General features: G+C 46.2%; 1 protein-coding gene across 1 annotated transcript in view; it reads left to right on the forward strand.

Annotated features, from left to right (window-relative positions):
- Positions 1-12,198, forward strand: part of LOC144685320 (papilin-like) — a 260,238-nt gene that overhangs the window by 88,950 nt on the left and 159,090 nt on the right. The window contains exons 2-5 of the mRNA XM_078549730.1: positions 4,081-4,160; positions 9,179-9,292; positions 9,374-9,475; positions 11,427-11,470. Coding sequence (XP_078405856.1) covers positions 9,253-9,292; positions 9,374-9,475; positions 11,427-11,470 — 186 coding nt within the window. The 5' untranslated portion in view covers positions 4,081-4,160; positions 9,179-9,252. The remainder of the gene's footprint in view (positions 1-4,080; positions 4,161-9,178; positions 9,293-9,373; positions 9,476-11,426; positions 11,471-12,198) is intronic.

A 12,198-nucleotide genomic window follows, 5' to 3' on the forward strand; every position in this document is an offset into this window, starting at 1 on the left:
TAGATCCGCCTGCATTACAGACTCAACCAGATTTCCCTACATTACAGACTCAATACCAGCCTCAGCTGCATTACAGACTCAACCAGATCCCCCTGCATTACAGACGCAACCGAATCCCCTGCATTACAGACTGACCACTAGATCCCCCTGCATTACAGGTCCAATCAGGTCCCCCTGCATTGCAGATTCAACAAGATCCCCCTGCATTACAAACTCAAAGCCAGATCACCATGGATTAGAGATTCAGCCAGATCCCCTTGCATTACAAATTCAACCAATTCCCCTGTATTACCCACTCAACCAGACCTCCCTGCATTACAGACTCAACCAGACCTTCCTCCATTAAAGACTCAAACAGATCCACCCCCATTACAGACTCAACCAGATCGCCCTGCATTATAGACTGACCACCAGATCCGCCTGTAATACACACACAACCAGATTTCCCTGTATTACAGATTCAATCAGAGCCACCTGCATTACAGACTCAGCCAGACCGCCCTCCAATACAGACTCAACCGGACTCAATACCAGCTCCCCCTGCATTAAAGTCTCAGAACCAGATCCCCATGCATTAGTGACTCAGCCAAATACTACTGAATTACAGATTCAACCAGACACCCCTGCATTACAGACAAAACCAGACTCAATAGCAGATCCCCCTGCAATACAGGCACAAAAACTACCCCTTGCACTGCAGGCTCAAACATATCCCCCTCCATTACAGACCCAACCAGATCACCCTGCATTACAGACTCAAAACCAGCTTCCCTTGCACTATAGACTCAAACAGATCCCCCTGCATTACAGACTCAACCAGACCCCCTTGTATTAGGGATTCTACAAGTTCCCCTGTATTACAGACACAACAAGATCCTCCTGCATTACAGAATCAAAAGGAGATTGCCATGCATTACAGACTCAACAAGATCCCCCTGCATTACAGACTCAACCAAATCCCCTGCATTACAGACTGACCACTAGATCCCCCTGCATTACAGGTCCAACTGACCACCAGATCTGCCAGCAATACAGACTCAGCCAGATCCCCCTGCATTACTGATTCAACCAGATGCCCCTGCATTACAGACTCAACAAGATCCCCCTGCATTACACACTCAAATCCAGATCCCCATGCATTACAGACTCAACCACCACCCCCAACACTACAGACTCAACCAGATCCATTTTCATTACAGACTCAACCAGATCCCCCTGCATTATAGACCGACCACCAGATTCCCATGCAGTACAGGCTCACATGGTTCCCCCTGCATTACAGATTCAAAAAATCCCCCTGTGTTACCTACTCAACCAGACCCCTCTGCATTACAGACTCCTCCAGCTCGCTCTGCATTACAGACTTTACACCAAACTCTCCTGCATGACAGACTGAACCAGGCCCCCCTGCATTACAGACTCACCACCAGCCTCAGTTGTATTACAGACTCAACCAGATCCCCCTGCACTACGGACTCAACTGAATCCTCTGCATTACAGACTGACCACTAGATCCTCCTGCATTACAGGTCCAACCAGATCCCCCTGTATTGCAGACTCAACAAGATCCCCCTGCAATACAAACTCAAAGCCAGATCCCCATGCATTAGAGACTCAGCCAGATCCCCTTGCATTACAGATTCAACCAATTCCCCTGTATTACCCACTCAACCAGACCTCCCTCCATTAAAGGCTCAAACAGATCCAGCTCCATTACAGACCCAACAAGATCGCCCTGCATTATAGACTGACCACCAGATCCGCCTGCATTACAGACTCAACCAGATCCCTTTGTATTACAGACTCAACCTGACCATCCTCCATTACAGACTCAACCAGACTCTATATCAGATCACCCTGCAATAAATACTCAAAATGTGCCCCCTGAATTACAGATCGAACCAGATCCCACTGCATTACTGATTTCACCAGATGCCCCTGCATTACAGACTCACCCAGATCCCCGGAATTACAGACTCAACCAGATCTCCCTGCATTACCGACTGACCAGCAGATCCCCCTGCATTACAGAATCAACCAGATTCCTCTGCATCACAGATTCAGCCAGATCCCCCTACATTACAGAATTACCACCACATTCCCCTGCATCACAAAATCAAACAGATCCCCCTGCATTACAGATTCAACCAATCCCCCTGTGTTACATAATCATCCAGACCCCCCTGCATTACAGACTCAACCAGATCCCCCTGCTTTAAAGACTCAATCAGATCCACCTGTATTACAGACTGAACCAGAGCCCCCTGCATTACAGACTCAACCAGACTCAATGCCAGATCCCCCTGCAATACAGACTCAAAAAGATCCCCTACATTACAGGCTTAACCAGATCCCCCTGCATTACAGACTCAACCAGATCCCCCTACATTCCAGACTCAATCAGATCCCTTTGTATTACTGACTCAACAATTTCCCCCTGCATTACATACTCAAAACCAGATCCCCATGCATTACAGACTCAGCCCAATCCCCCTACGCTACAGGCTCAACCAGACTCCCCTGCATTACAGATTCAACCAGATCCCCCTGTATTACGGACTCAACATCAGCCTCATCTGCATTGCAGGCTCAACGAGATCCCCTTACATTACAGACTCAACCAGATCCCCTTGTATTACAGACTCAACAATTTCCCCCTGCATTACATACTCAATTAGTTCACCCTGCGTTACAGACTCAACACCAGCCACACCTGCAATACAGACTCAACCATATCCCCCTAAATTACAGACTCAAGCAGATCTCCTTGTATTACAGACTCAACAAGATCCCCCTGCGTTACAGATGCAGCCAGATACCCCTACATTACAGACTCAACCAGATCCCCCTGCATTACCGACTGACCATCGGATCCCCCTGCATTACAGAATCAACCAGATTCCTCTGCATCACAGACTCAGCCAGATCCCCCTACATTACAGAATTACCACCACATTCCCCTGCATCACAAAATCAAACAGATCCCCCTGCATTACAGATTCAACCAATCCCCCTGTGTTACATAATCATCCAGACCCCCCTGCATTACAGACTCAACCAGATCCCCCTGCTTTAAAGACTCAATCAGATCCACCTGTATTACAGACTGAACCAGAGCCCCCTGCATTACAGACTCAACCAGACTCAATGCCAGATCCCCCTGCAATACAGACTCAAAAAGATCCCCTACATTACAGGCTCAACCAGATCCCCCTGCATTACAGACTCAACCAGATCCCCCTACATTCCAGACTCAATCAGATCCCTTTGTATTACTGACTCAACAATTTCCCCCTGCATTACATACTCAAAACCAAATCCCCATGCATTACAGACTCAGCCCAATCCCCCTACGCTACAGGCTCAACCAGACTCCCCTGCATTACAGATTCAACCAGATCCCCCTGTATTACGGACTCAACATCAGCCTCATCTGCATTGCAGGCTCAACGAGATCCCCCTACATTACAGACTCAACCAGATCCCCTTGTATTACAGATGCAACAATTTCCCCCTGCATTACATGCTCAAAACCAGATCCCCATGCATTAGACTCATCCAGATTCCCCTGCATTGCAGATTCAACCTGATCCCTCTGCATTACTGACTCAACTAGTTCACCCTGCATTACAGACTCAACACCAGCCTCACCTGCATTGCAGACTCAACCAGTCCTACATACATTACAGACTCAACCAGATCCCCTTGTATTACAGACTCAACAAGGTCCCCGTGCATTACATACTCAAAACCAGATCCCCATGCTTTACAGACTCAGCCAGATCCCCCTGCATTATAGGACTGACCACCAGATCCCCCTGCATTACAGACTCAACTAGATTCCCCTTCATTACAGATTCAACCTGTTCCACCTGCTTTACAGATTCAACCAATCCCCCTGTGTTACATGCTCAGCCAGATCCCTCTGCATTACAGAATCACCACCAGATCCACCAACATTTATACTCACCACTAGATCCTTAGGCAATGCTGACTCACCGCCAGATGCCGTGACTTGCCGCTGGCTAAAGTTAAACAAGTTCTTAGCATTCTCGAAGTCATTTATTATTTTATTCTTAGGAATGGAACATGTGTTAACCTGACAGGAGAATATGAGATTCAGGATAATCCAGGACACTTCGTGTTTATCCCTTCTTCAGGTAAGGCAAAAATGAATTAAAATCCTACTTTATTAAAATGGATGTACTTTATATTTGTCCCCACTTCATGTAGGGCAAAACACTCATTGAAAATAGATATGGAATTCCATCAGCTGTCATCCTTGTCCTGAGACACTTCACCGAGATGTGAAGAGAAAGAAACAGGGGAGATGTTGAAAAGATTAGTTACTGGGCAGTTAGTAAGGAGGCTTTTAACCAGTAGAGGAAACTGAAAAATCAGACAGTTTCAAGGAGGTGATTCCAAAGGGAAGGACCGATGTTTCTGGGCCATTGGCTGCCCGTTTTGGGCTGAAGGAAGGTGGGTTAGAGAAAAAGCTAGCGAGGGAGGAACTGGAAGAAATTGAGGGGCTTTTATAGCGGGCTGGAGAAGGTTACAACATGGGGAAGGGCAACGTCATGGAGGAATTAAAACACAAGTGTGATTATTTGAAATGGGTCTTTGAGGAACTGGTGCCAATTTAGGCTAGCTCGGGGCTGTGAGGGGCAGTTGGAACTTGATATGCAATCAAATTGTTGCAGCAGAGTTTTGAAGAAACAGAAGTTTGTGGAGGATGGGATTCTGGTCAGGATAGTCCCACTCCAGAGGCTTTAGCTCAAAACAATAGCGGCTGATTTTTCAGTGCTGCCCTATCAGAGATATGGTCTTTTAGAAAAGATGTTAAATCAAGATCCTATGTGGTCTCTAATGTGAGTGTAAACAATCCTCTGACTCTAATTCAAAGAAGAGCAGGAGAATTCTCCCTGGTGTCCTGACCAGTATTTATCAACATCACAAAAACAGATTATCTGCTCATTTTCACATTGCTGTTTGTGGATTGGTTGTTGTGTTTCCCATAATGCAACTAATATTTGTTGCTCCTATGAAATGAATATTCATTGCTCTTGGTGGGATCTTGCTGTTCGCAAAGTGGCTGCTGTGTTTCCCTCATTACAACATTGATTTCAGTCCACGTGGGGAGGTGGGGGCATTGTGCTAATGTCACCGGGCTAGTAACCAGAGGCTCAGGCTGTTGCTCTGGGAAGGTATTTACTTCATTGCAACATTGACTACACTTCAAAAATGGTTCACTGACTGCCAAGTGCTTTGGGATGCCCTAATGTTGGCAAATCCAAGTCTCTCTTGTACATTATTTAATTTAATTATTTGTTTCCTTGTTGCTTTTTGTGAAAGGGATGTTTCCCATATTCGCATCTAGAGCTTGCAGACCAGTTCCACTGCAGATTCATGTCGATCTCACAACCCAGTTCCAATCCAGATTCATGTAGACCCCTCAGACCAGTTCCACTCCAGATTCATGTAGATCCCTCAGGCCAGTTCCACTCCAGATTCATATAGATCCCTCAGACCAGTTCCACTCCAGATTCATGTTGATCTCACAGACCAGATCCATTCCAGATTCATGTCGATCTCGCAGACCAGTTCCATTCCAGATTCATGTAGATCGCTCAGGCCAGTTCCACTCCAGATTCATATAGATCCCTCAGACCAGTTCCACTCCAGATTCATGTTGCTCTCACAGACCAGATCCATTCCAGATTCATGTCGATCTTGCAGACCAGTTCCATTCCAGAATCATGTAGATCACTCAGGCCAGTTCCACTCCAGATTCATATTGATCTTGTAAACCAGTTCCACTCCAGATTCATGTCGATCTCGCAGACCAGTTCCATTCCAGATTCATGTAGATTGCTCAGACCAGTTCCACTCCAGATTCATATTGATCTTGCAGACCAGTTCTGCTCCAGATTCATGTTGATCTCGCAGACCAGTTCCACTCCACATTATTGTAGATTCCTCAGACCAGTTCCACTCCAGATTCCTGTAGATGCAGGAAGGATGTTCCCGATGGTAGGGGAGTCCAGAACCAGGGGTCACAGTCTGAGGATATGGAGTAGACCATTTAGGACTGAGATGAGGAGAAATTTCTTCACCCAGAGAGTGGTGAGCCTGTGGAATTTGTTACCACAGAAAGTATTTGAGACCAAAACGTTGTATGTTTTCAAGAGGGAGTTAGATATAGCTCTTGGGGCGAAAGGGATCAAAGGGTATGAGGAGAAAGCGGGAGCAGGCTATTGACTTGGATGATCAGCCTTGATCATAATGAATGGCGGAGCAGGCTCGAAGGGCTGAATGGCCTACTCCTGCTCCTAGTTTCTATGTTTCTATGTTTCTATCTCACAGACCAGTTCCACTCCAAATTCATGTTGATCACGCAAACCAGTTCACTCCAGGTTCATGTTGATCACGCAAACCAGTTCACTCCAGGTTCATGTTGATCACACAAACCAGTTCCACTCCAGGTTCATGTTGATCACACAAACCAGTTCCAGTCCAGATTCAATCAGGACTCACCAACAATAATTCTTAATACAGCTCATGAACCTCAGGAACAAAGCCTTTGCTCATTTGTACCAATGTCTCACCCTGGTGAGAATCTTTGGCCATGATTGGATGGGCGTGATCTTAATGCAGTTCCCTCATTGGTGGATAAATCTCCAAATAATGTCCATTAGCAAATGGAGAAAGCAGGAAAACAATGGGAATAGAAACAGCAAAGTTCTGATTAACACCACGGGGAACTATCTGATTTGGAGCAATGCCGGTAGTTTTGGGGGTTGAAGGGTGGAAGAAGGTTACAGAGATAGGGAGGGGTGAGGCCATGGAGTGATTTGAAAACAAGGATGGGAATTTTCTTTTCCGACTTTGCTCAATTGATAACCATGTAGGTCAGTGAGCACAGGGGTGTTGGGTGAATAGGACTTAGGGCAGGTTAGGATGTGGGCAGAAAAGTTTTGAATGAGCTCATGTTATGGAGGGTGGGAGATGGATGGCTGGCCAAGACTGTGTTGGAATTGTCAAGTTTAGAGCTAACAAAAGCATTCATCAGGGTTTCAGCAGCAAATGAGCTGAAGCTGATGGAGTCAGATGATGTTACAGAGCTGAAAACAGGTGGTCTCAGTGAAGGTGCGGATATGTACTTGGAAGCTCATGTAGGGACCAAATATGACACCAAGTTTGCAAATAATTGAGTTCAGCCTTACAGAGTTGTCTGGGAGAGGGATGGAGTTGGTGGCTGGGAGTGGAGTTTGTGGTGGTGACCAAAGACAATGGCTTCAGTATTCCAATATTTAATTGGAGAAATTTCTGCATGTTCAGTAACGGATGTTGGACAAACAGTCAGACAATTTAGAGACATTGGAGAAATCGAGTGATGTTGTAGTGAGATAGAGCTGGGTGTTGTCGGCGTACATGTGAAAACAAATGTACATAGAACCATAGAACCATAGAACACTACAGCACAGAAAACAGGCCATTCGGCCCTTATAGTCTGTGCCGAAATATTATTCCGCTAGTGGAATTTGACGTTATATTTCTGGAGATGTGACAGAGAGGCAGCGTGTAGATGAACAAAGCATATAATTATACAAATCAGGAGCAGGAGCAGGCCATTCAGCCCCTCGAACCTGCTCCGCCATACAATAGGATTATGGCTGATCTGATTGTAACCTCAGCTCCACATCCCACCTCCACCCGATAACCTTTGACTCCCTTGTTAGTCAAGAATATATCTACCTGTGCCTTAAATGTATTCATTGACCCAGTCTCCACCACTCTCCGGGGAAGAGAATTCCAGAAGCTAATGCGCCTCTGAGAGAAAAGAATTCCCTTCATCACAGTCTTGAATGGGAGTCCCTGATTTTGAAACTGTGTCCCCTCGTTCTAGTCTCTCCTACAATGGGAAACATCCATTCAGCATGCACCCTGTCAAGCCCCCTCAGGGTCTTACATGTTTCAATGCAGAGTGGCTAAGGAAAGATCCATGGGGAACACCAGAGGAGCAGGAAGAGAAGCCATTGCAAGTGATTCTCTAGCTACGATTAGATAGATTGGAATTGGATGAGTGCAGTCTCACTCGGCTAGACAACAGTGGGGAGGCGTTGGAGGAGGATGGAGTGGTCAACACTGTCAAAGGCTGCAAGCAGATGGAGAAGAATGAAAAGGGAACGTTTATCTTGGTCACAGTCGCATAGGATGTCATTTATGACTTTGATAAGAGCGTTTCAGTAGTGTGGCAGGAGTGGTTGGAGGGATTGGAGGGATTTAAACATGGGGTGAATCTTCCTGTTCCCCACCCCACTGTAGTGGGTCTAATAGCAGGCGGCGGGAAGGGCAATGCAACAGGAGATGAAAAGTCAGTTTGCCACTGGCGTACAATGACAGCGGGAAAGTGCGCTCTCGCCTGTCATGGGAGGTCGCCATTCCCCCAGAGGCTGGCATGAATCAGTTCTGTATCCTGTTAATGGGCAGATGGAGGCCGTGCCCAATCATCTATGCCACCAGCAGGTTTTCACACCGGCCCAGAACATGTCTGGACCAATGCCACTGTCAGACTTACGAGCAAGGAGGCCTGGGACACTTCATGGAGATCGGAAGGGAAGATGGAGGCCTTTAGCGAGCAGAGCCTGGACCACCATGTGCAGCATTGACTGAATGGAGTATCTACGACATGGATCTTCTAACTTCAGGGCCTTTCCGGTGGTTCGGTTTCCATCTTCAGGGCCTTTCCGGAGGTTCAGTTTCCATCTTCAGGGCCTTTCCGGAAGTGGATCTTCTGATTTCAGCGGTGGATCGTCTGATGCCCGACACCTTTTAAACAGGGTGCCTGGAAATGATGGTGGGTTGCGAGCCATCCAGCCTGGCCCTGTCGCACTAAACATCGGGAAACCCCCAACTACATCACTAATTATGCCAATGCCATGCGCAATGGCACAAATTCTCAGCAGTCTCCATGGTGGGAAGCTCTCCCTGTTCCCACACCCGCCACGGGACTTAGTCACGTTCTAGAAAATTCCGCCAATGGAATCCAGGAAAGATGTGTACGGGTATGGGAGTTGACAAGGATTTGGGAGAGGAAAGGGAAGTTGGTAATTTGTAAGGACAGAGGTGTGTAACCAAACAAAGAAATGATTAAACAGTCAGTGAATTTGTTTTCCAGCTTTTGAAGACACTACAGATATTCGAATAATCGAAACCAACTACCATGAGTATGCTTTTATATTGTACGACAGAATGAAGGGGATCAACCAGACAAAGTCAGTGGCCCTGTACGGTAAGAGATTCTACACCTGCTCTTTCACACATCGTTTTCTAAGTTTGATTCTGGAGTTTTAACTGAATGCTCATCTCCCAGGAAGGACAAGGGAGCTGAGAAAGGAAATCAATGAACAATTCAAACAGTTTGCATTGAAACAAGGGATTCCAGAAGACATGATTCTATTTCTGCCTGAACGAGGTGAGCACATTGAGGCCCTGAACCTCATTATAACCTGTAATTCATTCTCAGTCATACACTATTCTATAAGTAAATATCCCAAACCACTTGTTTAGTTTTCAGCAACTTAAACATTCACTCCCTCCACCACTGACGCACAGTAGCAGCAGTTTTTACCATCTATAAGATGCACTGCAGAAACTCACCAAGGTTCCTTACACAGCACCTTCTAAACCCACGACCACTACCATCTAGAAGGACAAGGGCAGCAGATAGATGGGAACATCACCACCTGGAAGTACCCCTCCAAGCCACTCACCGTCCTGACTTGGAAATATATCGCCTTTGAGGTAAGGACTCCATCCCATTCTCCCAGTTCCTCCACCTCCGTCGCATCTGTCTGATGATGCTACCTTCCAAAACGGCGCTTCTGACATGTCTTCCTTTTTCCTTAGCCAAGGGATCCCTCCCATTGTGGTTGCCAGGTCCCTCAACCGTGTCCAACCCACCACCTGCACCTCTGCCCTCACTCCTTCCCTTCCCTCCCAGAACCATGATAGGGTCCCCCTTATCCTCACTTTTCACCCCACCAGCCTCCGCATTCAAAGGATCATCCTCCGCCATTTCAGCCAACTCCAGCATGATGCCAGCACCAAACACATCTTCCCTTCACCCCACCCCTGTCAGCATTCCATAGGGACCGTCCCCTTCGGGACACCCTGGTCCACTCCTCCATCACCCCTAACACCACATCCCCTTCCCATGAAACCTTCCCATGCAATCACAGAGGGTGCAACACCTGTCCCTTTACCCCCTCCCTCTGCAACAACCAAGGGCCCAAACACTCCTTTCAGGTGAAGCAGTGCTTCACTTGTGCCTCCTTCAATTTGGTCTACTGCATTCGCTGATCCCAATGCGATCTCCTCTACATTGGAGAGACCAAACGCAGACTGGGTGACCGCATTGCGGAACACCTTCAGTCTGTCCGCAAGCATGACCCAGACCTTCCTGTCGCTTGCCATTTCAACACACCACCCTGCCCTCATGCTCACATGTCCATCCTTGGCCTGCTGCAATGTTCCAGTGAAGCCCAACGCAAACTGGAGGAACAGCACCTCAACTTCCGATTAGGCACTTTACAGCCTTCCGGACTTAACATTGAGTTCAACAACTTCAGACCATGAACCTTCTCCTCCATCTTGACCCCGTTTTCAATCCAATTTGTTTTTCCGCAATGGCCTACACCCACCCTCCTCCCACCCCCCCAGGGCCATCTGTCACTTGTTCTTACGTTTTGCTTTCATAGTGTGCTGACCCTTGTTCTGCTCTTAACACATTTTACCATCTTAACTTAATCAGCACCTTCTTTAGTCTTTAACACTGCCATTAAGACTTCCTTTGTCTTGTGCCATGATACCTTTGTCAAAACTCTCCTGAGCTTCCTACCTATTCCTGACCCACTTTGCTCCACCCCCCTCTTAAACAGTATAAAATCCATCACATTTCAACCTCTCTTCAGCTCTGAAGAAGTCATTAGGACTCGAAATTATAACACTGTTTCTCTCTCCAGAAATGTTGCCAGACCTGCTGAATATTTCCAGCACTTTCTGTTTTTATGTCAGATTTCCAGCAACTGCAGTATTTTGCATTTACCCTATTCCACAAACTTTTATAATAATTTCAGTTCAAAACAGATAGTGAAAAAAAGATATAAAAGGAGGTAGAGTTAGAGAGAGAGATATAAATGAGAAGAAAAGAGACAGAGAGAAATGAAAACATTTGACATCAGTTCATCTGTTTCTAACATGATTTGGAATCTTTGAGATCTGATTATTACACTGTAGTTAGATGAGGAGGTTAATTCAGGCCTTTTATCGCCCCAGAACCTCCCTGGATTTTAGTGAACATTATGAATGGCTGATGTTGGATTGTGTTTACAGACATGCTTCTAACTGCTTATCTATCCTAACAGGAGCGTGTGTTCCATGGGAGCCCATCCCAGCCTCACCCGTCAAGGTGAGTCAATCCTTCATTCTCTTCCTAAATAATAGGCCGAGATGACAGAGGGTGTTACAAGTTGAGTATCCCAGGATTCAGTGCATGGCATATGTACTGAGTGGAGTGTCCCACAGATAGTTGCTGGATGATATATTAAGTAGAGTGTCCAAGGGATTAGTGATGGGAGTTGTACTGAACGGGCAGACTGGTCCTGTGACTGGTACTGTGGAGATGTAAAAAAGAGGTTTGATGAGGGTAATATGGTTGATGTTGCGTATTTAGACTTTCAAAAGGAACTTGATAAAGCACAGCAAAATGGCAATCAATTTAAGCTCAGTGGTGGGGAAGCTTTTTGAAATGATGATCCAGGAAAAATTTAACATTCCCTTACAAAAATATGGATTAATTAAGGAAAATCAGCATGGATTTGTTAAACACAAATTCTGGTTAACTAACTTGATTGACTTCTTTGATGAGGTCACAGTGGATTGTTGAGGATAATGTGGTGGATGTGGTATATAGGGACTTCCACAAAGTATCTGATGAAGTGCCACATAATAGACTTTCCAGCAAAGTTGAAGCCTATGGAATGAAAGAGACAATGCCATCATGGCTATGAAGATGGAAACAGAGAATGGTGGTAAAGGGTTGTTTTTTGGACTGGAGGAAGGTATACAGTGGGGTTTCCGAGGGGTCAGTACTAGGGCCACTACTTTTCATGGTATGTATTAATGACTTAGATTTGG

Source organism: Cetorhinus maximus, chromosome 10, assembly GCF_964194155.1.
Source record: "Cetorhinus maximus chromosome 10, sCetMax3.hap1.1, whole genome shotgun sequence".
Lineage (NCBI taxonomy): Eukaryota > Metazoa > Chordata > Chondrichthyes > Lamniformes > Cetorhinidae > Cetorhinus > Cetorhinus maximus.